The sequence below is a fragment of the Crinia signifera genome, chromosome 12 (assembly GCF_055691185.1).
Source record: "Crinia signifera chromosome 12, ASM5569118v1, whole genome shotgun sequence".
NCBI classification, from domain to species: Eukaryota; Metazoa; Chordata; class Amphibia; order Anura; family Myobatrachidae; genus Crinia; species Crinia signifera.
In genome coordinates, this window is record NC_139228.1 from 57,779,692 (window position 1) to 57,806,950 (window position 27,259).

Below are 27,259 nucleotides of genomic sequence, written 5' to 3' on the forward strand. Positions count from 1 at the left end.
TCCTCTGTGCCAAGGTTTACCAACACACTCCTGGCAGATGCCCAACACATGATACATCTCCATACTGCTGAAGTGAAGTGCAGCATACACCTCCCCTAGATTACAGTGTAAGCTATGACGAGCAGGGCCCTCCACCTCTACCCTATGTCTCAGGTTGGTCACTTCACCTGGTATGTGCATGCTGTGGCACGGTAGCACCTGCTGATGCTTCGCTTATCCAGGCACACACTCTAGAAATGAATGGTCGGGCATATCCAGCTTGGTACAGCGAGTACCCTGGCATGGTAGGAGCTGGGTCACAATTATACAGAGATCTTGAGGAACTACAATTACCAGTAGGCTGCAGCAGGGAAGGAGGGTCTTGTAAAACCCCAACTACTGGCAACTAGTACCAGGGTGGGTTGTGGATGCACGCTGCTGCCCCCTGATTTGGCAAGTGCCCCCCTGCCCTGTACTCACCATTGCAGAACTGGAAGAGGGAGGTGGTGTCATACAGGCTGCTGCTGTAGCCTGGGAACCCGTCCTCCATCCCGGCTGCTCTCCAGCCCCCTCACACAGCCGTCCCGGATCCTCCTCCTGTGGCCGGTTCACTGGCCTCCTGCTGCCCGGAGCTTGGGAGCTGCTGCTGCTGCTGCCACCGGCCTCCTCCTGCTGCTGCCGCCCCTGGTTACCATGACAACCGCCGGGCGGCGAGGGGCTGCCGCTGCCTCCACATCCACAATGGGGGTCTCAGGGCACAGAGCAGCCCTGGCTCCTGTACTCCGTCCTCTGACCTCACAGCGGCGGGAAGGTGCTGGGCTGCGGGCGGGGAGAGGAGAGGATAGCGATGACGGCGGCGGCGGCGACAGCTCCGGGATTTTGGGGATGAGGAGGACTTGGAAGTTCCTCCGTCCCCGCCCCCCACTTCCAGGCGTCTGAGGTATGGGGCCGGCCAGACGCATTAACCCCTCCGGCTCTGCTGGCCTGTGGCTGGGGGTGTGGTGTATAGCAGGGTGAGGATATTACCCCGGTTGGGGCAGTTGTGTGGGGTGATACACAACGTGACACCATAGTTGCGTCCCCTCCTGCATTCTGCAGGAGACTCTCTAAAATAGCAGCAATCTCCCTCATTAGTCTACCAATCTCCCTCATGTCACCTAGCCCACATTACACTTACATTTTTGGGGGGGGGGGAAGGAAAGCGAGGATTTACATTGAATCATCAGCACCATTTCCCAGCACTTTACCAAAAAGTAGCTTTACTAACTGCGTTGGGGCTCATCTACATTTGGATATGTCATTTTAAATTACACACCCACGCTTCTAGGTGCCACGCTCACAATCTCTTTTTACAATCTCTCCATATATGGAACTAGACACGCCCTTTGGGTGGAGCATGACAATGGGGCGCTGTACCAAATTATACTACCAACTATAATCTCCATGAAACTAGTTTTCAAAAGTAGGCAAGTATGCGTGACACCCTCAGCTGGGGCAATGCTGACTATATAACCATTATTCCCATTATAGGTACATGCATCTTGGCACTGGGGGTGTGGTATATGGCAGGATGACAGTTACCCCGGCTGGGGCAGTTGTGTGGGGGGTGATCTACTACCTGTCACCTCAGCTGGGGCAATGCGGACTGTATAACCATTATTCCCATTATAGGTATATGCATCTCATATTAAGGGGGCATTGGGGATGTGAGGTATGGCAATGCAACATTTACCCCGCCTGGGGGGCGGTTGTGTGGGGTAATATGCCACCTCTGTCACCCCCAGCTGGTGCAGTGTTGACTGTATAATCATTATTCTTAATCATTATCCAAAGCGGCTGTGCATTTACTTACATATGACATGGTGAATGGTGTGGCTGGAAGTAGGGATGGCCATCGATGACAATTCTGCAACTGGCCTGTGGGCCAATGAAAACACAGGGGGTGGGGCTTCGTGGGTGTCTGGGGCGGAGCTATGCTCGGTGTCCCGGTACTTTGAAGAAAAAAAACAGTAAAACATTGCTTTGCTATTCCATTGATGGAGGGAAACCATATGGTTCTCCCCCATCGATGGCAAATGTATTCGACATCAGCCATGACCCATCAATGATTTCGAATCATCGATAGTCAATGGCCATCTCTAGCTGGGAGTAGGGCAGGAGGCAGGAATGCCGTTTAAAAGGGGGCAGACAGCCGGGTGCGGGGGTGGGGATGCGGTAATTTGGTCTACAGCATTATGGTAGACAGTCATTAGTTTGACACCCTTAGTTCGACATGGGAAAAGGTCGACATGGGTCTAGGTCGACATAGGAAAAGATAGACAGGTCATTAGTTCGACAGTGTCTAGGTCGACAGTCAAAAGGTTGACAAGGGTGTTCTCACGAATAATAAAATAGTGTGCCGAGCGTATCGAGGCACCGTGCCTGACGCATTGCGAGTGCGAGCGATGCAAGGGGATGCGGTGCACTTTAAACTGTGTCCATGTCGACTGTGTTCACATTCAAGTAAAAAAACAGTGAAAAAACCCATGTTGACCTTTTCACTGTCGACCTAATGACCTGTCAAACTAGCGACCTAACGAACTAATGACCTTTCGACCTAGAACCATGTCGACCTAGAACCATGTCGACCTCTTCCCATGTCGACCTAATGACTGTCGACCATCATACTATAGACCAAATTATCCCAACCTCGGGGGTGATGGTGAGGCCAGAGGTGGGCGGGAGGCAGTGACATGGCCTGCGTAGCATGACCTCTGACCGGCAAACTGTGCAGAGCAGCAAGCCGGGGTTGGAAACAGCCAGGCAGTGTCTAAACAGGTGCTCAGAAGCTGCCCGGCATGCTTTGCAGGTGGCTTGTACAGCCAGGGGGCTAACGGTATTATGTAAGCACTTCGCTATATAGCAAAGAGATTTGTCAAAGCTCAGATTGAGATAAAATTGTGAAAAATAAAGTACTAGCCAATCAGATTCTGTCTTATACCACTTTCAGACCACACTGTGAACTTGGGTTATTGCCAGGCTGTGACATCACCAACCTGGGTTGAGGTGCGATCTGAAAGGACCATCCCGGGTCGAGTTAACCAAGTCGCAACCAGGGTTGAACACGGCTCTGACCTGGGTTAGGTGCAGTGTAAACAGGTAACCCAGGTCAAGCGTTCACAGTATGGAGGAGGCAACGCTCGCTGTCAGCTGCCTTCTCCCCACCACCCAATGATATGCCACCACTCAGCCCCTGTGTGATGTCACCGACCCAGCAATAAGCCATGTCAGACTCAGAGCTTTCAGGCAGCAAATGATGGGTCGCTCCTGGGATGTACCCGTGTCCCAATCCCAGGTGTGACCCAGCATTTGCGGTCTGAAAGCGGTATTATATTTTACAGGCTGTGTTTGGCAAACATCAGTCAAGAGCTGATTGGTTGGAATTTTGTCTATCATAATTTTATCTCTCTCCAAGCTTTCACAAATACCCCACTTAGGGCCTTATTCTAGTTCACTCTTTCTGACGAAATCCGTCTTAGATGGACAAAACCATGTGCACTGCAGGGGGGCAGATGTAAATTGTGCAGAGAGAATTAGATTTGGGTGACTTATTTTGTTTCTGTGCAGGGTAAATACTGACTGCTTTATTTGTACACTGCAATATAGACCTCACTTTGAAGTAAAACCCCACCCAAATCTAACTCTCTCTGCACAAGTTACATCTGCCCCACCTGCAGTGCACATGGTTTTGTCCATCTAAGAAGGATTTTGTCAGAAAGAGTGAACTAGAATAAGGCCCTTAGTCCCAATGAATGGGCCGCCCAGTTAAACTGGTGCCTGTAAAGTCTTCAGCTACTCAACTCCTACATGTTACCAGCAGTGGAAGGGTTGAGTTTCTTTTGAACAGTGGGGGATCCAAGAAGAAGGCAGAGGCGGACAGATCTGTAAAAGAACTCCGCTTTCAGAGAAATCCAAGCAGGACTGATTCTTTCCATAGCCCTGAGACAGGGCAACACACTGCACTATCCAGTGTGATATAACTGTGTATAACACAAAGACATGAGATTATCGGTTCTTGTATCCAAAGGCATCGAGCATAAACAAATCTGCCAGAATGATAAACGCAAGTGAACGTACACTCATACTTGCCTCATCTTTATTCCTCGTTTCTGGGAGATGCTATGTGAGAGGAGGTGGGCGCGGCCTGATATCAGCCTTATCTTCATACGGGCAGTAGGGCATTGAGCAGGATGATGCTTGAGGATGATTGGGTGATTGGGCTTCCTTACAGCCTCTCCTAATGCTCTGTGGCCATGTACACTTCTCACAGCACACCTCACTTGTTGAACTTCTTCGGTCTTCCGTACTACCTTGTTGCTGAATTTACCCAATATATCCTCTACACAACCATCCTTTCCACCTTCTCATATGTCCAGCTGGGTTCCTGCTGTTTCTTTATTGATGGAGCTAAACTTAACATATCTAAGACAGTTCTCATCATCTTCAGTATCATCAGTTTCCAAACCTCCCCAAATCTCTCTCACAATGGACAACACTTCCTCTGTTCCTCATGTTAGCTACCTGTGTACCACTCGGGCGCCCTTCATCTCTCCTCAAATACAGATTTGAACCCAAGGCATCAACTATTACAAATGGCAATGATTAATCTTTTCCCACCTAAATGCTCATCCACCTTCTCATTATCTCCTGCCTTGACGATGGCACCATTCTCTTATCTCATCCTCTATGCTGCTCTCCTCTGCTCCACTTCTGCCACTCTGGTTCCCCAGACCCTACAGATTCCAGTTCAACTCAACACCCTCAACTGCAAAGCCCTCAGCTATGTCTGCACTTCCCACCCCGTCCCACCCTCTGAACTCATCTTCCTCTCCAATTCTTTCCACCCTCTCCACTCCACCAGTGGCCGATGTCTCACTTCCCCACTACCAACACACCTGCACCTCCAAGACTTTCTCAAGACTGTTCCCCACCTATGGAAGGAAGGCTCTTCCATGCACAACCACAGTCTCCACTAGCCTCCGCTTAAACCAGTGGTTCACAAAAGAATTTGAGCCCAGTGACTCTAGAGAATCAGAACTCTTTTTCACGGCTCCCCAAACCAAAAGTTTCTTATTGTACTTTATGGTGACATTGAGCCTGATTCAGCCCTGATTGCACAGCTACGAATCTGCAGGCCGGACGATTATTGATAGACTGCGCATGCATTCAGCCTGTAGGTCCCATGCGCGAGGCCGTCTTGTGATGGAATCTTGCCACTTTTTTGGATCGCTGTCAGTTGGCATGTTGATTGACAGGAAGCCTGGCGTTTGGGTGTGGTGACCGGCCGTTTTCTGGGAGTGTTAGGGAATAGACAGGCGAGAGCAGGTGTTTGTGGGAAGTCATGTGACGTCAGCTTCGGCCCTGGTCAGCCTGATTCTATTGATACTGCTGAGTACGTCCTGGGCTACGCACATACTGTATACACTGGGGAATCAATCAATGCTGAGCGGCTTGCATATAGATTTGCTGCTAAGCAATTCATAGACTTACGCGGAGCGGGATTTCACTCTGGTGGGGCAGTTTATACCTGATCGCTAGGCTCCGAAAATTAGCAGCAGTGCAATCAGGTCTGAATCAGACCCATAATTAGTGCATCCATCCCTTTGATGTAACCTCCTGTGCTCAAGCATGGAAATCCCACTGCGGAATAGGCCATAATTGTGATAGAAATGACTTATTCCATTACTTTATCCATTTTATGTAGATCATTGCGGCATAATCTGTAGCTGTACAGCACTCTGGGCTGTGTTGGACATGTGTAAATACATGTATTATCCATGGCCTGGAATATGATGGTCATTTCTGCAGGGACACTTGACCTGGAGAAGAGTAATGTCCGGGCTTATGAGGGATATACTAATCCATGCGCTCCCCTGCGTGGGGGGCGATGGTTTGTGACTCCATATGTGCATACACATGTATGTGCATGTGCAGCCGCTTGGTGCCAGCGGGTGCCACAAATTGCTTATTCGCTGTCCCGTGCACACCTAGCAGTGGGGCGTCGGGGCGTCGCTGCGCCCATGGGAACGCACAGCATTTCATGGGTGTTCCCATGAAAATGCTGGATGCCCCCATGGAAATTCGCCCATGACGCGGGTGCGGGGGGCAGGCAGCTGACATCAGCGAATGTCAGCTACCCGCCCACTTCCCGCACAGGGCACTCGCAAATCTAAGACACCAGAGGTGTCTTAGAACTGTGTGTGCTTGCAAAATTAATTGATAGTCGCGGGGGGGTGTTCATTTGGGCGGCACACACAGATGACAGGCAAAGCTGCAAAATGTGTCAACAAGAATGACCCCCTATGTATGAGACCAAACCATCAGCAGATCTGTTTAGGCTCCTCTGTGACAAGTAACCCTAGACGGGGTCTTTTCAGTATAAAACACAGAAGCCGCTGATCTGTAAAACAATATGGGAGGGAATGGGCAGAGCGAGACGAGGGCAGGGGCTCTATCTGTATCATGGGCTGGTCGCAGAGTCTGAGAACTGCCTGAGGGCTGCTAACACTGGAAGATGGAAATGCTTTGTGGCGTTTGCAAGCCGGAAGCTTCAGCTTATCCTACAATAACACAGTTCAGAGAAGTTACTGGTGTGAACATTAGCGCACCCTTTCATTAACCACCAGTCATTAGTAAGGGATCACACTTCCCCTCCAACCATCAGTGCCTGCAAATAATAACTAGAAGGATAAGAAGGCACTGATGGCGCTCAATATCATAGACTTTGCTCTATTACCACCTTTTTAATTACTTTTTTTTTTGGAGCATCGCCATATCAGTGTTTCCAAGGCTGTGATCTTTAGCACGCAATTCTACCTACAAGCAGGGCCGGTTTAAGCCTTCGGGGGGGCCCGGGGTCACTTTAGACAGGGGAGACCCCTTCCACTTGTCATTACTGGGCGCAAACTGCATGGGAGAATATTACACTGTCAAAACACAGAGTAATGGCAGTATAAACTTGGTCAATGGGTAACTGCAGGGGGGGGGGGGATAATATAAACATACATTTTATATATATATTTTTTATATATTACCACATGTAAAGCCTGTGTTTGTCCCTCTCTAGGAGCCCTGACAAGCTCAGTGCTGCCTCTGATTAAAACCCTCCCATGACAAGACCGCTGCTGCTATTGTCCTCTCAGCCTCTGACCTCTTGTGCAAAGACTCATGGGACTTAGTCAACTCCCAGTAATGCACTGCACACTTGTGCAGTCAGTGTGCCTTGTCTCCCAAAGCTCAGCACCATTAATCATTGGCAGATAGGTGAAGCTGCAGCACTACCCCACTCCCATGCACAGAATATGCACAGTGTGAAAAACGATAAACTTAAAATATCAAAGACTAAGCTGTCATCTTCCCACCCTCCTGCATAAAACCTGACCATCGCTTATCCTTACCTACTGTTTACTTCTTTACCTTCTGTGTCACCCTGTCTGTCTAACCCTCCCTTTTAGAATGTAAGCTCTCACGGGCAGGGCCCTCTCTCCTCTTGTGCCTTTCTTAGAATATATAAACCTCTGCCACCCTGATGATTGCTTCAGTGTCCTGTCCCCTGATGCAACTATCCATATTAACCATGTACTTGTCCTAAACTGTCTTGTACTGTAATTCGTTATGTGTTTTTGATTATAACTATGCTCTGTAAAGCGCTGCGGAATATGTGTGCGCTATATAAGAAACTGTTAATAAATAAATAATAATAATGATAAATGTGCAACTAAAGCTAAAGATAGCATTGTAGATGGTGACCTGTTTGTTCCAGTGTCCAAAACAGATCTTTTTAGTTAGGAAATGATAAGTTCCCCACTGCACGCTGCCATATTCTGACAAATCTATCCTATAGCCAAAGTCACAATTTATTTTTAAATTGCATTTTGCTGATGTGTTTTAACCTTAGTAAAAAGCATGAAAAGGGACTGAAAATCAATACTGATGTTTCAAATGACTGCGCTCCCACTTTCATTAATGAGTTTTTGGAGTGTTGCCATCTTAGCGCATCAATCAGCGGCAGTTACTGCATGATGAGACCATAGGCCAGATTCAGTGGTGGAAGCAGCCGCACCCTTAGCTGCCTCGTTTGCCGGTGTTGCCCATCGGCGACTTTATGCAAATACCACTACAAGCCATGTGGTGTATATCTGTGCGTACCAATGTGAAAGGACTGAGGCTAAATTGTCTACACTTGCCGTACCTCTTATAGCGTATGCTCATTAACCACAAAAATGAAATAGCCCCGGCAGCTGAGAAACGCTCCTGCGTTACTTCCAATGACGTACTTATCATTGTCATCTTCTGTTAATGAGTGCTAGACTCCATTCTTGTTGTGTTGTTACATAGATTTCCTCCTGCAATGCCTTTGATGGCAATGCTATCGCCAGTAAAACATTTTCGCCATTTTAGAAATATGCCCCTTAGTCAATGAAATCAAACGTTAAATGTGAATGAATTATTAGATAGGCAATCAGTAGGCCGACAGGGTGAAACGGTCAACATAGGAAACCGTCAATAGGGTCAAAAGGTCAACAGGGTCAAAAGCTAGACGCAGGAGTGAGTATTAATAAATGGGTGCAGTTTGCTCGGTGTGGGCCCCTGTGTGCACATTATAAATGCACCACTGGGTAGACACACGAAAAGGTCAACATGAGTTTTTTTACGTTTTTTGGGTGTCAATGGCGTCAGCTGTTGACATGGACCCCCAATTAGTGTACCAAGAACCACGCAAGTCTCGCTTTGCTCGCCATGCTTCGGGCTCCATGCCATGCTACGTACGGCACACTATTATATACTCCCTCTGTGCCGATGGGGGATACGGACGATTGGTCGACCACAAGTTGGTTGACAGTCATTAGGTTGACACCACTAGGTCGACATACTGATGTCTGACATGGGTCTAGATCGACATGGGACAAGGTCGACAGGTCGTTCGGTCGACACAAGCATTAGGCTGACATAGGGAAGGTCGACAGTCAAAAGGTCGACAGGGTTTTTTTACTGTTTTTTGAGCCGACATGTGCCGACAGGCAGTATTTCATGCCCTACAATCCACTATGGTGTGGTGGGAGAATAAAATAGTGTGCCGAGCATAGCGGGCACCGTGCCCGAAGCATGGCAAGCCCAGAGAGCCATGCGAGGGGACGCGGTGCTATGTTTCAGTGTCCATGTCAACTGTGTCGACATTCGGGTGGAAAAAAAACCTGTGAAAAAACCCATATTGACCTTTTCACTGTCGACCTTGTACATGTCAACCTAATGCTTGTGTCGACCTAATGACCTGTCAACATAGTTCCATGTTGACCTTTCAGTATGTCGACACAGTGGTGTTGACCTAATGACTGTCAACCATATATTCAACACCCGCCGATATAGATGGTGAAGTAAGAACAAGCCGGTCTAAAAAAAATCATGAAAAACTTATGTCGACCTTGTCATATGTCTACTTTTTTTTCATGTCGACATTTTGACACTGTCGACATTTAACCATGTCAACATTTTTCATGTTGACCTTTTGACCCTGTCAACCTTTTGACCTTTGACCTTTTGGGGCAGTCCTATTGACTGTACATCCATACACTATGGGGAATATTTACTAAGATGGGAGTTCTATTTCACATGGGATGTTGCTATGGGCAACCAGTCAGGCACTATCTATTATCTTCTAGAAGGTGCTGAAAAAAATAAGAATTAGATTCTGATTGGTTGCCCATAGCAACATCCCATATGAAATAGAACTCTCATCTTACTAAATTTCCCCTATAGATCTATCAACCGTAACCAAGTTAGGAATGTTTTCCATGTGACACAGATCCGCTGGCAGCGTAACATGTGGGGAATCATATCATCCTCATACACGGATCTCCTCGTGTGGCCGCACCCCGTATGTGTCATACCCTCTGTCAGATCAGCTGGAGAATCATACAAATAGACTGATTCACTGACACGAGTGCCGGCTTCTCACCACGGAGAGATGACGCAACCCCACAAGTCTGATCAGAGCCAGAGGCTCGGACCTCCAAGGGCCTGTGACCAGAACTGGGCCTACGGACCATATGAGACACGTGGTACAGCACAGCAGCGCAATGATGTCATCCCACACCGCGATCCACACAGCTCATGTGTCACATGTTAATCACAAGCATCTTTTATCTGTGCCGAGTGCTTAGAACTCAGTCTACTTCTATTCCTGTAACCGGATGATCTCGTTCTGAGTTAAAGTGACAGATGGTGGAAGATCGGTCTCACCTGTCACCTGGGTGTAGCTGGCAGAGATCCAATAACCCTACTGTCATGTTCTCGCGTGACCTTTATTAGGCAGCGTGAATGATAATAATCTCAGGGCTGCGGATGTTATATTGCACTTACTGGTGTACTATCATTCTATATATAGATGTGTCCTCATACAATCGCAGATGAACAGAACTTTGGGCTGATTCAGTCCTGATCACTGATCTGCAAAGTTGTAGCAGATAACCACCACTCAGACAGAAAAAATATCTGTGAGTTAATTATTACTGGATCGCTGATCGCTATCCACCCGCAAATCCATATATACGCAATTTACGAACTATTAAAAGATTTTTCCGGTATGTGCAGATGTGTGTAAGTCTGACCACACCGGTCATCTGCAACAGATACAGGCTGGTCGAGGCCGGCGCTGAGAAAAACACCCGTTGTCTCTGCACAAGTGTGTCCATAGATCCAGAACAAAGGGGCTGAATTAAAGTAGAGGTGTCTGCTGTAGCACAGCAGCTGAATATTTGCAAGTAGCAGCTGTGCTAAATTATGTTAATGTTGAGGCATCTTTCTCAAAAGTTTTTTTATTGACAGGAAAAGAATCATTACAAAACAAAAATGTATTGATCAAATAGTACAGTACGATCCGATAAGATTATAAACGTGACAGAAAGTAAAATGGGAGATTCAATCACAATGACATGTGTATGTAGGTATATGATTACAGCGATGGCTAGACACAATCAGACAATATCAGTACAGCATTAAAACGGAGGATCATTACTTAACGATTCTAAGATTCTGCGGTGTGTGGGAAAAAGGGTTTTTAATGCCATTTTCAAGGGATGGGACAGGGTTGAACATTATCGAGGCATCTTAAGCCAGAAATGACTGACTGCCTTCATCCATAATCTGCTGTATAATCACCCCCCGCCCCCACCAGGGGGATACCTGCAATTAAGGCTAGTTTCATCTTCCAAATTATAATTGGAGAGAGGGTGCCCTGGCTGAGGGGGAGAACCCCCTTATCACAAGCAAGGTAGGTAGTAGGTGCCCTCCCCTATACACCACCCCCCTCCCGAATAAGAACGGTGCCCCTTTTTTTTATGAGGTATGGACACACACCCTCTTTAGACCATGAGCCGTACCATCGACTTTTAGAGCAACACTATAGAACATGGCCGCCCGTCCAAGTGCAACTGCATTTTTATATTTGGTCAAACTAGCAAATCTCTGAATCAGGCCAAAGGAATAAAAACAAAATGTTTTACATAAAAGGTGTAGAAATCCTATACATGGGAAATAAAATGCATGGGTTTAAACGCGAAATAGTCTCCAGAGAACAAAGGCGCCCTCTGTATAGCACGCACCCTGTATAAGTAGCTTGGCGACCAGGACACTTATTAATAAGGTCACACTGCCCAGCTTGGGCTCGGGCTCTCTGTTACACACATTGTGCTGATAGGAAATCCCTGCCTTATGCGTTAATACCGATTTGGTCTTCAGGGATGAGAACTTGGCACATTATAATAACCCACTGTTCCTCCACCACATGGAACACAGCTCCAGCAGGAGCCTCAGACTACCCGCAGCTTGTGGGAACACAAGACACAACACAGGCCCTTATTCAGATCTGATCGCAGTACAAATTTGCTCTCGAAATGGGCAAAACCATGTGCACTGCAGGTGGGGCAGATGTAACATGTGCAGAGAGAGTTACATTTGGGTGGGGTGTGTTGAAACTGAAATCTTAAGTTGCAGTGCAAAAATAATGCAGCCATTATTTTCCCTGCACAGAAACAAAATAACTCACCCAAATTTGACTCTCTCTGCACATCTTTACATCTGCCCCCCTGCAGTGCACATGGTTTTGCCCGTTTTGAGAACAAATTTGTACTGCGATCAGATCTGGGCCACAGTGTTCTGTACAAGCAGCTCCACAACTGCTGCTGAATTTACAGCACCTCATTCACTATGAAGTTTTGTGGCTGGCACAGCCCTGGTAGAAAGATGGGTGCAGAGAGGCCTAAATAAACAGGCACAAAAAATAGCACCCAACCATGTGCACCCAGGAGTCCTCTGCTAATAAAAATCTGCCATCGTCTGCGTCTGCGGAGAGAAAATATAAAAGATACCTTTATGGGCATATAGGGACCCCCATGGAGGTCAGTAGAAGGCCCCAATTACTCTACAGCACTCATTTAGGACACAAGTAGACCCAAAAGTTCTACAAGCAAGTCTTTTGTTGTGCTGAGGAGCTATTCTCTATAGGGATAGCGCTGAAGTGTGTTCTCAAATTGTGTTTTGGTGTATTGTTGTAGTGGGGTGTAGTGACCCACAGAGAACACACACAGCAGCAGTCCTGGGCGCATCTACCTGCCTGTCGAAATTTGCTTTTCGTGTACATCGTCTGCGTTGCGTTTAACACTTTCGAAATTCTGCACATTAGGGTACTTGAAGCCTGTATACAGGGTTGGATTACGGTTGGTGGGAGCTCCAAGGTAACAAACTAGTGGGGGGCCCGACCATATATGTGTGGAGTTTGTATGTATCTCCATGGGTTTGTGATGGTTTCCTCTCTACCATGTACAGCTTGTCTCATGTCACTGGGTGTAATTTGCTGTTATCCCTCCATGTTTAACACTATGTAATATGCCAGCGCTTTATTAATACAAGAACAAGGTGAAAATCAGTGTAACAGTAACATGCTGACTACAACCCTACAGGGACCAATTACAAATCACCCAAGTATTGTAACCGTAACTACTGGTCTGCGACATCTCTGCTCTAACACAAATACTAATCTCCTGGATGATAAATAGCTGATATCTAATGTGGTTTTGCCTTTAATATTGGGCCTGATTCAGACCTGTTTGCTAGGCAGTGTATACTCGCAGGTCAGCTACCTCTCTGAAAGCCCGCCCCGGAGATTCCATCCCCCAGCATGCGGCCGATGATGCCGCCCCCTGTCCACCGCAAACCCCCCCACTGCTATTTTGATGAAAAACGCCAAAATATTGCCCGTTTCCGCAAAGGAATAGATGGAATTCATAAGCCATCTATTCAACCTTTTCTTCTGATTACCGAGATCAATCTGAAAATTGTAAAAGACGTGGATCCGCAAACCCACATCTTTTTCTGTGGAAACGGACACTAATTCAAAAATGTACCAGCCGCTTCCACGAATGCAAATTTGGCTTTTCAAAGAGCCGAGTCTGCAGCCGTGAATCCCGTCTGTTTCCCTGGTGAAAATGGCCAGGATTGAATATTGAAACCGGGGATTGAATACTCCCCAAAGTGTTCATGAGATTACGCAAACTAAGCAGTCTGTTACACAATTTCACATATTAAAATTGTTCTGATAATATAATTTTCTGCTGTACGCGTTTCAGTCCATGTACCCTCAAGCTCTTCATAGTTTTGCACATCATTGCTAAATTCAGAATAACATCTCATCCTCTGAAACTTAATCCCCCCTCCCATAAAAAAAAAAAACAGCGAATTAATCATACTGTATGGTTCAGATTCCAGCAAGACAGAGCAGTGCCACCTGGTGGACAAATAATCATGCAACATGGCATATAGTACAGGTATTTTCTGGAATTCTGGCTCAGTAGTGTTTTAATCAATATTTTTGTCAGCCAGGACACAGGGCCTGATTCATAGGAAGACGCAAATTCCATGCATTCAATTCATGTGTTGCGCATGCCGGAAGCCAATTCAAGTGTTGCTCCGTTAGGCCGTACATACACAGACGCCGGCGTTACTGTTATGCTGTTCTGCCATTTTGACTAGTGTAGAACTGATTTGACTTATTTTCAACACATACTCTTATTAAAATGCAATTTTGCTATTGGAAATCCCTGCCCTCTCTCTACCTGTCACCACAGACCGGGCTCTACGCACATAAACAAGCAAGGTACTCCTCAAGTGCAAAGAAAAGTGTGTACAACAGGAGCCGGGACATGTAATTTTGTTTGTAGTCCGGGATGGCATAGAACTCCAATCCCTACTTATCACCAAGTGACCCACTAATGACATTAACGCTCATTAAGATGCCATCTGTTATTTATCCCTATGAAATAAGTCATCCCAACACATTTATGTATAGCAGGACAGATTACTAATTAATCCAATTCCCTGTCACCATCAGAAAATATTAAAACGAGTCTCTGACGGCTATGGAAATATCACAGAAATCAGAGGAAAATCCTGAAACATTTTATTCTTTTCTTTGTCTATTGAAATAAATCATCACAATTGTTTCCTGCCATCCATCCTGTATTTACAGTCATGTAACAGAGAGGAGACATAGTGCCAAAATAAATCATATAATTATTATTTAAGGTCTGGACTGCGCCCCCTCAATGCTGTGCCGACGCCTCCGAGACTCTGCGCCTCCAAAAATGTCCGCATCCACAGAGAAGACAAGCTAGAAGTGCTCCTGCACCTCTAGCGTATGTCTCCTTTGCGGCGGCGGCCATCTTTGGAGGGGCGCAGGGTCAGAGACTCTGTCAGAGATTCTGCAACTCCGCGGCACTGACCCCCCTGCAATAAAAAGGATTTACCTCCCCCTGGGCAATGAGCATTTACCTGCCCCAGGACAATGAGCATCTAATCCACCTTGGCAACAAGCACGTAATCCTCCCAGGCAACGAGCATGGAACCCCCTATGGCAACAACCATGGAACCCCCTATGTGGGGTTCTTTGCATACCTGAAGTGGTACTTTGCATACCTGAAATTATATCCATATATATAGAATCAGAGACTGTACAGGTCTCCATGTAATACTGATTATATCCAGTTTACAAAGCAAGAAAAGCAGTAATGTGTAACTGTCATACAAAATGAAACAAATTATATTCAGCACCCACAACATAAGAATTAGTACAGCACAGATCATCAAACTGTCAAATTGGGTCAAAAACATAAAACGGACATTTTACCCCACTAAATAACAGTGTGTAACTAAAGCGCAGACCACTACACAGCTCCAACAAAATGTACATGTGTTCTTTACATACTCAAACAACCGAGCAGGCCATCACTGCTGCATGACTGGGATCGTACCGCTCACAGTCTATACGAATCAGATTCCTCTTTCCCTGTAGATTGCAAGCTTGTGAGCAAGTCCCTTTTACCTTGCTGCCTGCCTTGTTTTATTACTGCGTTCCCAATTGTAAAGAGCGCTGTAATATGTCTGTGCTATAGAAATACATTCTAAGGAATAAGATGACAATAAATGTGGTATTTGGTGTCACTTGAACAGTGCAACCCATCCCTCTGCTCACACATCAATCTATAGCACAGGTACTCAAACCCGGTCCTCAGGACCCCACACAGTGCATGTTTTGCAGGTCTCCTCACAGAATCCCAAGTGAAATAATTAGCTCCACCTGTGGATCTTTTCAACTGTGTCAATGAGTAATGAATGCACCTGTGCACCTGCTGGGTGACCTGAAAAACGAGAACTGTGCTGGGTCCTGAGGACCGAGTTTGAGAACCACTGATCTATAGCACCGTCTGCTGCCTTTCTCTCTCCTAGCAGCATAATGATACATATTGGGATCTCCAATAACCTGATCTGGGCTCCTGTCCTCCACCGTGACTGCTCTGAAAGGGTTCCTCCGGTATGGACTTCATGGCGGTCCAAGCAGCGTCATGTACGGCTAGCTGGCTGATCATGGAGATGTATATTCCTGGGAACTAGTTATGTAAAAGGTTACAGAGGGGACTCGCTAAACTCACACCTGTTCAATGGAGTAATTCTTCCTTAAACCCAAGTATTATAGTGATGTCATTAATGCGGCTTAGGATTACAAGGTCGTTGGAAAGGAGCATTTAAATAATGTCACTGATCTCATTTACATTGCAAATATCTCGGCCATGTTGTGGGTGTTGTTGGAGGAAGTAAACACAAGACATTGTACATTATTGCTGAGGGGATATGGTCGCTAGGTCAACACTGTGAATGTCGACATACACAAAGTGGACCACTAAAGGTAGTCAGGGCTTAAATTGATTTATGAAATAGGTCAACGTGGCAAAAGTCGATAGAGTTGGAAGGTTAACACACGCATCAGGTCGACAATTGTAAGGTCATGACATGAGTTCAAACTGGAGGTATTTCACACCCTACCATCCACTAGCACGTGGATGGGGAATATAACAGTGTGCTGAGCGCAGTGATGGGAACGCCTGCATTTTTCAGACACCCCCAGAAAACGTCTGTTTACCACCCCAAAATGCAGACTTCCTGTCCATCAAATTGCGAGAGGATAGCGAATAGATCCTTTCACTATTTTTGGTTGCTATTTGGGCTTGTGCATGTGACCACAATATGTGGACCACAATGAGCGTGATTCAGTTACATTGTTTCTGGGCAGGGTAAATATTGGCTGCTTTATTCTTACACAGCAATTTAGATTTCAGTTTAAACAAACCCCATCCATACACTATGTGATTTGGGCACGATTACACCCGATTCTGATGAAGACATCCCGTCCAACCCGATGCGCGGTCCCGAGTAGAGAGGTCGCACGTTGCAGCCCAAAGCCTTGTGGGGGACGGCAGCGGCCTGAGGGAGCGCGGCGGGAGCAAAGCCCTTAAAAAAAAATCCCATACAAATGAATGGGCAACCACTGATTTTCTGAGACCTCTCTGGGTACACATATATATATACAATCGTCGGGCCGTTCTTCCGTTCTGGGTCGGACGGCCGTTCAATTGTATAGGTGTGTACACTGTCCCGACGTACTCTGTACGATCGATAAACTGCCCAAAACGGTCTTGTCTGTCCATACTCGGTCGGTCGAAGGTTTAGTGCTGTTTAATATTCATCTGACAGGACGGCCCCATATCAGAACAAAAGTGCAGTGTGTACGCAAGTTCGATCGATATGCTGGCCGTTCTTCCGACTATACTGGCAAAGCTGGAATTCCCATGTGGGCGTTCCATAGCTGCATGATCTCTCCTACAGCACAAGAAGCGTTATATATATATATATATATATATATATATATCTAGAAATGGGTAGAAAGAAGGCGCTTCATGGTGTAATATTTCAAAGTATGAAATTTATTCAAGAAAGTTTTCCTGGATGTAAGCAAGATAAAACTCGTACCACATATAAAAACACTGTGGACTGGGTACCACAAGGCATGGGTTTAAAACCAATGGCATAAGCTGCTCACACTGTACCAGGACCAGAGTGTACTGGCACTCTGAGGGAATAACAGCTAAGCGCAGTCTTTCAATTACTTTTTTTCAATATATATATATATATATACATATACACACACACATAATATATATGCACCCCAAGATGGGGAAAGCATTCTACAGTCAGTCAGCAGGATGACTATGGACAGATACTGCAAACTGACTGTAGACGCTTTCCCCCGTCTTTATAGCAGTTTGCATATCTGTCCATAGTCACCCTGCCGGCTGACTGTAGAATGCTTTCCCCCATCTTTATAGCAGTTTGCCGTATCTGTCCATAGTCACCCTGCCGGCTGCGTACCCCGACTTTTGTTTAGGTTCTGTGCTCACGCCTCTTTGTTTTGGTATGCCCTTAACCCAGCCCATTATGATAATTTTGTTTATATATATCATGTCAATAGCCCAAATCGAGAGAGTGTGTACAGTGGTACATTCTTTTTCTTGCGACTGTTTGGACGGGAGTACATCGGACGTCACAAGTAAAATTGTACAGGTGTGTACTCGTGTATCGGCTGTTTGTGGACGGTCCATCGCGTCTATGGTCGGTCGAACGGTCGCAAAAAAACAGGGATTGTATATATGTGTACCCAGCTTTATTCTGGACTGTGCTGTGTCCTGCAAAGTATATACAATGGAACAAATTCGGGATCATCAAGGATGATGACAGATTGGGAACCGCAGGAGGTGACACTGTCAGTCATTTACTAATGGGAGGGTTAGTCCTTAATTGTAATTCTTAAAGGGGTTTAAGTTATTCAGCAGCATTTTGGCATTAAAAAGCCTTTTGGCTTAAAATCCTGAAATCTTATCAGTTTGGAGCAGTTAATGTAGACAGATGTCCCCTTGTGTCCCAAATGTGTGACCACCATTAATCGCTATGTTGGGTGTGGGGGCTGCCTTGGCCACACAGGGACGGCCATTACAGACAAAGCTGTGATTATGTATCTAGGGTCAAGAACCCTCTACTGGATGGATCTATAGTATATATAGACGGTGCAAAATACATAAGAAGTACATTCTGATTGGTTGCTCTTAGCAACATTACATTTTTAATAGTACTCCCATCTTAGCATAGGTGTATTTCGGAGCCTGGCCACCCCTAGGCACACCATTATTAGCCGCCCAGCCACCCCCCAAAAACAGTGAAAAAATCGTGTCCACCTTGTAGGTGTCAACAAGGTCCATGTCAACCTTAAGCTTGTGTCAACCTTCTAGCAACTATTTTCAGGTGTTGACCAAGTCACTGTTGACCATTAGTGTTCGACTTAGTGACTGTCGACCTAGACATTGTCTGCCCACTATACCATAACCCAGGGCTGGGCAACACCGGCCCTCCAGATGTTGATGAACTACACATCCCAGCATGCCTTGCATCAGTTTCAGCATGGCCACATAGCAAAACGAATGCAAAGCATCCTGGGATGTGTAGTTCATTAATATCTGGAGGGCCGGTGTTGCCCAGCCCTGCCATAACCCATACTACAGGTAGGTCATAACTGTGCGTACATGAATGAGATTACTCAATATCACACCATATTACATTCCCAGGTCATATGAAGGAGGGGACTGGTTCTACTGTATTTGTAGAGCTGACGTGGGTTTTTTTCAATCTTGATCCCAAAAAAGTTAGCACTTCAAATGGATACATACAAAGTGCAGTACCGCAACCTGTCCTGTAGGGGTGCTCTGCTTTAATGCCCAAATCCAACCATACATTTGCTCAAACACACCCAGGTAATCAGAGACAGATTATAGGCCATACTTGCCTACTTTTGAAAAACAGTTTCAGGGAGATTATAGTTCGTAATAGAATTTTGCAAAGTGCCCCATTGAGGGGGCGTGTCTAGTTCCATATATGGAGAGATTGTGAACGTGTCATGTAGATGAGCCCCAAAGCAGTTAGTAAGAGCTACTATACTTGGTAAAGGGCTGGGAAATGGTGCTGATGATTCAATGTAAATGTATCTGTCTCTCATTCCTTTTTTCCCCAACAATGTAACAGTGTAATGTGGGCTAGGTGACATGAGGGAGATTACTAGACTAATGAGGGAGAGAGGGAGATTGCTGCTATGTCAGGGAGTCTCCTGCAGAATGCAGGAGAGTAGGTAACTATGATGTAACAGTGTAATGTGGGCTAGGTGACATGAGGGGGAATGCTAGACTAATGAGGGAGAGAGGGAGATTGCTGCTATGTCAGGGAGTCTCCTGCAGAATGCAGGAGGGGAGGTAACTATGATGTAACAGTGTAATGTGGGCTAGGTGACATGAGGGAGATTGCTAGACTAATGAGGGAGAGAGGGAGATTGCTGCTATGTCAGGGAGTCTCCTGCAGCATGCAGGAGGGGCGGTAACTATGATGTAACAGTGTAATGTGGGCTAGGTGACATGAGGGGGATTACTAGACTAATGAGGGAGAGAGGGAGATTGCTGCTATGTCAGGGAGTCTCCTGCAGCATGCAGGAGGGGAGGTAACTATGATGTAACAGTGTAATGTGGGCTAGGTGACATGAGGGGGATTACTAGACTAATGAGGGAGAGAGGGAGATTGCTGCTATGTCAGGGAGTCTCCTGCAGAATGCAGGAGGGGAGGTAACTATGATGTAACAGTGTAATGTGGGCTAGGTGACATGAGGGAGATTGCTAGACTAATGAGGGAGAGAGGGAGATTGCTGCTATGTCAGGGAGTCTCCTGCAGAATGCAGGAGGGGAGGTAACTATGATGTATCAGTGTAATGTGGGCTAGGTGACATGAGGGGGATTACTAGACTAATGAGGGAGAGAGGGAGATTGCTGCTATGTCAGGGAGTCTCCTGCAGCATGCAGGAGGAGAGGTAACTATGATGTAACAGTGTAATGTGGGCTAGGTGACATGAGGGGGATTGCTAGACTAATGAGGGAGAATGCTTGTAAAGCGCAACGGAATATGCTGCGCTATATAAGAAACTGTTAATAAATAAATAAATGCTGCTATTTTAGGGAGTCTCCTGCAGAATGCAGGAGGGTAGGCAGCTATGTTATAGGCCCAGCCACTGGGCTACTAGCCCCGGGGTTCCCAAACACCAACGGCCCACCTGCTATTTGTCTGTAAATGGCCTGTTCCTGTTACTGAAGCCTCTGACTGTCTGACTCACACCCGTCAGAATCCCCCCTGTATGTGTTTGGCATTTCCTCCAGGTTGACCTCTGCACAAGGCTTCCACGGCCTAACATGGGGCCTCCGCCCTTGTTGTGCAGCACGGGAGGTGGTGTGTCTGTTACAGGCAAGCACAGACCTTCTCTTCCATCATTGATGAGAATGTAATGAAATATGTGGACAACAATCTGTGCCGCATCAACATACAGGGGGAAAACATTGCACTGAGGGAATGGTGGTCGCTAAATTATTCATGGCTCCGCTCTTTACCTCAGGAATGCCAGAACCCCGGCACTAATGGAGAGGCAGCAGAACGCAGACTTGTCTGTTAACTGTTCCATCGCTGACTGCATTTCGGGAAGAGATTGGCACATTTTGGACCTTTTCCATGTCAACCTTTTGACCAGGTCAACCATTTTTTTATGTTGACCATTTGACCATGTCGACCTTTTCAACCTGTCGACCTACTGCATGTCAACCTTTTGGTCTTGACATATTGACTGTCCTTCTAGAACTGGGGGGGTAAATTTACTAAGATGGGACTACTATTGAAGATGGGATGTTGCCCATAGCAACCAATTAGATGCTACCTCTTATTTATTTAGCACCTTCTAGAAGATAATAGAATCTGATTGGTTGCTCTGGGCAGCATTCCATCATTAAAATAAGTTCTATCTTCGTAAATTTACCCCTGTAGGGCTATCAACCAGAGCCAGGTTCTCCTGTCGCTCCCCCCAGACTCCCGCACTTGCGCCATTGTTCTGCAGAGGATGGCATTTGGAATTCCCCCTCTAGAAGCTTCGTAATTGACCCATCAAAGATTTCATCAGCTCCACGGGGGCAAAGAATCCCAATCTGTGTAATTTGTTCCCCCTCATGGAAAGGTGGATAATTTCCCCCGTAATGCCCTGCAGTCCCCACAACCACCAGATGACCCAGATGTGAGTTTCTCCATTGTGAGATGAATAAAGGAAGTCTATTCTATAATAATCAGATACAGATATATATAGCTCACATACAGTATAATACCTCTCACACAGGTATAATAACTTACATAGAGGTATAATGAGGCACATACAGGTATAATAACTCTCATACAGATATAAGTAACGCATATACAGGTATAATAACTCATATACAGGTATAATAACTCATATACAGGTATAATAACTCTCGTACAGATATAAGTAACGCAAATACAGGTATAATAACCCATATAAAGGTATAATTACTGACATACAGGTATAATAACTCTCATCCAGGTATAATAACTCACATAGAGGTATAATGAGGCACATACAGGTATAATAACTCTCATACAGATATAAGTAACGCACATACAGGTATAATAACTCTCATACAGATATAAGTAACACATATACAGGTATAATAACTCTCATATAGATATAAGTAACCCATATACAGGTATAATAACTCTCATACAGATATAAGTAACACATATACAGGTATAATAACTCTCATACAGGTATAATAACTCTCATACAGATATAAGTAACACATATACAGGTATAATAACTCTCATACAGGTATAATAACTCTCATACAGATATAAGTAACACATATACAGGTATAATAACTCTCATACAGGTATAATAACTCTCATATAGATATAAGTAACACATATACAGGTATAATAACTCTCATATAGATATAAGTAACACATATACAGGTATAATAACGTATATACAGGTATAATAATGCATATACAGGTATAATAACTCATATACAGGTATAATAACTCTTATACAGGTATAATAACTCACACACACAGGTATAATAACTGACATACAGGAATAATAACGCATACAGATATAAATAACTTATATACAGGTATAATATCTCTCACGCAGGTATAATAACTCACACACAGCACAGGTATAATAACTCTCATACAGTTGTAATAATTCTCATACAGATATAAATGGGTCTATGTAAAAACCGGACCTGGACAAGACCCTGGAACCTGGGGGTGTCATGTTTGGAGGGGGGTTCCTGTGATAGCTGATTTTGATGTCCGGTCCGGCGGTCCGGGATCTTGTCTGGGTCTGGTTTTTACCCATACTCGATATAAATGATGCACATACAGGTATAATAACTCATATACAGGTATAGTTACTCTCATACAGGTGTAATAACTCTCATACAGGTGTAATAATTCTCATACAGGTATAATAACTCTCATACAGGTGTAATAATTCTCATACAGATATAAATGATGCACATACAGGTATAATAACTGTCATACAGGTGTAATAACTGTCATACAGATATAAATGATGAACATACAGGTGTAATAACTCTCATACAGGTATACTAACTCATATACAGTTATAATAACTCTCATACAAGAACAATAACTCACATACAGATAAGTAACGCATAAACAGGTATACTAATACTCTCATGCAGATATAAGTAACGCATAAACAGGTATACTAATACTCTCATGCAGATATAAGTAACGCATAAACAGGTATACTAATACTCATGCAGATATAAGTAACGCATAAACAGGTATACTAATACTCATGCAGATATAAGTAACGCATAAACAGGTATACTAATACTCTCATGCAGATATAAGTAACGCATAAACAGGTATACTAATACTCTCATGCAGATATAAGTAACGCATAAACAGGTATACTAATACTCATGCAGATATAAGTAACGCATAAACAGGTATACTAATACTCTCATGCAGATATAAGTAACGCATAAACAGGTATACTAATACTCATGCAGATATAAGTAACGCATAAACAGGTATACTAATACTCATGCAGATATAAGTAACGCATAAACAGGTATACTAATACTCTCATGCAGATATAAATAACTCTCATACAGATATAATCACTCATCTGGTAATATTGTTGCAATTGCTACAATGCGTATAAGTTAAATAACACTCTATCCCATTTTACTGTCAATATATTCAGAGTATAAAGCTCAGCCAGTATGAAGGAGAAAGCATCCTGCCAATACCCTAGGAATCAGTGAGGCACGAGGCACAGATACAGCTATTTGTGCCTCTCTATTAATTGATGCTACTGTAAACTCTCTCAGACTGTCCAGCAGCTTCACAACATTTCAGGGAGCAGGAGAGCAGACCAGTCTCTCCAATCGCGCCCACGTCCCCAGCAAAGTTGGCAGTCCTAGGGCATGATGCTGTGTTCTGCAGTAGAAGGAGATGGGAGGTGTGTGGGGTGGGCAGGTGGGTGGCACAATTAATTATGTCCTTCTGGCCCCACAGCCTGCACCAACCATACAGGGAATCATGACGATGCAGTTTGTGAGGTAAATTTACTAAGATGAGATGTCCATAGCAACCTGATTCTATTATCTTCTAGAACAGTGGTATCAAACCTCCAGCTGTTGTGGATTTACACGTCCCAGCATGCCCTGCCACAGTTTTGGCAATCCATTATATAAGTTCTGTGGCATGTCATGCTGGGACGTGTAGTTCCACAACAGCTGGAGGGCCATGAGTTTGACACCACTCTTCTAGAAGGTGCTGAATGATTGGTTGCTCTGGCAATATCTCATCTTCAATAGAACTCCCATCTGTTAATAATTATTCCCTGGAACGACTTCCTTGCCAGCGCACTGCACCACTGAGTCAGGCCTGTGCCAGGCAGACGGCCGCCTATGCTTCTAATCTAGTTGCAGGACAGGGAAATGTGAGACCGCACGGCCAGTGTAGGTAAAAATAAATCTGACTTACCCAGAGCGAGACCTTCACTGTCCGACATCCTGGCACTAGAGGCTGCAGAACCCCAGGGAATGTGGTCCAAAGCTTCCCGGTTCTATGTCTGACCAACAGCTGAGGTTCTGACTTTTCATTACAAGAAGGGAAAAAAAAGAAAGCAAAAAGCCAAGAAGATAAGAATGAATCCCAGAGCCAGGACTGTCCTGTGATTGGAGGATATAATTTGATCCCCCTCCCTCTGGACTTTCCATTTCCCATAAGTCACTCAGTGCACTAATGGAATATTTATACTGGGGCATTTTAACACTGACCCGAGACTTTCATTGGCGAGGCAGGACAGATGTCCCTGTATCTCTAATAATACACAAAACAATGCATGAACGTTATTTCATTTCCTCACTGGAAAAGGATTTGTGCTGTACTATTCTATATGATAAAAGGCTAATGCTGCTCCTCAACTCTCCGGGGGGGATTCAAGTGTTGTATGCACCGAGGGCCATAAGATGTTGCTTTGATGGTTACGGCATACTCCCAAGTGTCCTGATTACTGGGAGAATGTCCCATTTTTGGGTACGTCCCGCGGGCCACCCGTGGCCGGCAGTGTCCCGCGGTGGGGTGGGGGGTGCAGTTGGGCGAACCCCCTGTCACCCGTGAATAAACGCTGTGCGCATTGCTTAGAAGGCTAAAGTAATATATTGTAATGAATTTGCCATTACTCCCCCATTAAAATTGACAGCTTACTTTGGCCCCTATTCTATTCATGCCATTTATGCGCATATTAAGACGCTTGGTGTGAGCGGGCACGGTGAACTGCTGTTTGCCATCCTGTTCACACCTAGCAGTGCGGGTGGGGGGCATGGGGTGGCGATGAGGGGTCGCACACATGGCAACATCCAGCATTTCATGGGTGTTCCCCTGTAAATGTGCCTGTGTCGCGGGTGCAGGGGCAGGCAGCTGATGTCAGCTACCCCCCTGCTTCCTGCACAGGGGGTACTCGTAGATGTGGGGCTGTAGAAATCATTCGAAAGTTGGCGACCACCGAATGATTTCCTCCCCGCACACGCAGCTGCGAATGGTGCTTATGCAAAACATCCATTTACAAGCCGGCGAGGGAAACTCAGCATGCAAGGGGGTGGGGTGGCGTTTGGTTGACTCGGAAAGCTGCAAAATTTGCAGCGTTGCAGGTCAACCAGAATAAGGTCCTTTATTCCTGCAGTGGAGGCTGTGAGACCTAGCATTGCCTCTATAGTGCAGCTAATGTGTATTCTTCCTTTATGCTGATATAATGGGAGATGTTTTACTAATCTTCCCTAAAGCCCTGAAAATGAATCCCCCGGATGTGGCAGCTCAGTATTGATCCAGAGACAAGGATACAACAAATACAGGCAATTAGCAGATGGAGCTGACTTGGCTCCTGGGAGATTCTGTAATGCCTTAAACAGCGCTAGTATGTTCTTACTGCTCCTGCTTCATTCAGGTATGTTCTCAATCTCCAGTTCCATCACCACAGCCAAGCTTGGGGCATTTCCAATAGCTCCTATTTGTATGACATCATACAAGTTTATATGCTAATATAGGGCATATTTATTCATTATAATGGCAATAAGAAATGAAGGTCCACATCATCAATTAGAAACACACATGCAGAGGTAGAGTTTCCAATAGGAATTATTTCTTGTGGTGCATTACCAGTGCACGGTCTATGTAATAAACTTCATGGTGAGATAAAGTGGAGAGTAATAAAGTACTTGCCAATCAATGTTACAGTCTATGGGCCAGATGCACTAAGCTTCATAGATGTAAAAATGGAGAGTGATAAACAGCCAGCCAATCAGCTCCTACCTGTCATTTTTCAAACACAGTCAGCAGCAGCTCTTATTTGAGACTGCAGTCAGAGAAAAGACTGCTGCCATCATCAGATCAAGGCGCAGTGGGTCTGGCAGTGGCTGCGTTATGACTGTGCCTTCACCTGGGGAAAGAGAAAAAAAAGTCTGTGGACTGAAACAAGAAGATATTTATCATATATTTATCCGATAAGTTACTACAATTGATTTTCAGAGATGGAAGATTTCAAGGCCACGTAAAACTACAGTAGGTTCACACATCAAGCTTTCAGCTTGTGTGCTCTACATGACAGTTAGGTCAGAGTGCAGATTGCCGAGTACTCCTCACCCGGATTTCTGGATAAATAGATGATTATAGGAACACAGGCTGATCACATTACAGGCATGGATGATCTGTAGTACAGGCACACCCGACTGAAATATTTTCAGGTCATTTCAGGGTGTGACTGCGCCCAGGAATGTCAGTGGATTTGGAAATATTCAGAAGCCTGAATAGAGGCATGGGGGGTGTTGTGATGCGTGGGGGCCTGTTATATAAGTGTGTTCAATAATCAGAGATAACAGGTAAATGTGCTATTAATCACTATATGGCCATTATTCTGGTTCACTCACAAAGGCAAATTCCTTCTCAAATGGACAAAACCATGTGCACTGCAGGTGGGGCAGATGTAACTTGTGCAGAGGGAATTAGATTTGGGTGAGGTTTTACTTCAAAGTGAGATCTACTGTACATTGCAGTGTAAAAATAAAGCAGTCAGTATTTTCCCTGCACAGATACAAAATAACTCACCCAAATCTAAATCTCTCTGCACATGTTACATCTGCCCCACCTGCAGTGCAGCATGGTTTTGTCCATTTGAGAAGGAATGTGCCTTTGCGAGTGAACCAGAATAAGGGCCTATGTACATATTGCTTTAGAACCGCAGACTGGAGGAATGTATTTCATTAAGACATTAAAGCCCCATCTACACTAGGCAATGAGCTCCGTGAGTGATTTATTTACGTAAAGATATCGTTGGAGATCAAATGCAGAATGTGATTACATTGGCAGGATGTATCAAGGACACAGAGTCAGTGGC

At 45.2% G+C, this 27,259-nt stretch overlaps 1 protein-coding gene across 6 annotated transcripts in view; it reads right to left on the reverse strand.

The window, feature by feature from the left end:
• Window positions 1-24,505, reverse strand: part of EML1 (EMAP like 1) — a 74,620-nt gene extending 50,115 nt beyond the window's left edge. The window contains exon 1 of one of the 6 annotated variants that reach the window (XM_083166322.1): window positions 24,352-24,505. In XM_083166322.1, the coding sequence (XP_083022448.1) occupies window positions 24,352-24,379 (28 nt within the window). In that variant the 5' untranslated portion in view covers window positions 24,380-24,505. Of the gene's footprint in view, window positions 1-459; window positions 964-15,829; window positions 15,940-24,351 lie in introns of those variants that run through there. The other 5 variants (XM_083166317.1, XM_083166318.1, XM_083166320.1 and 2 more) reach the window with 5 other exon arrangements.
• Window positions 24,506-27,259: the final 2,754 nt, after the last annotated feature.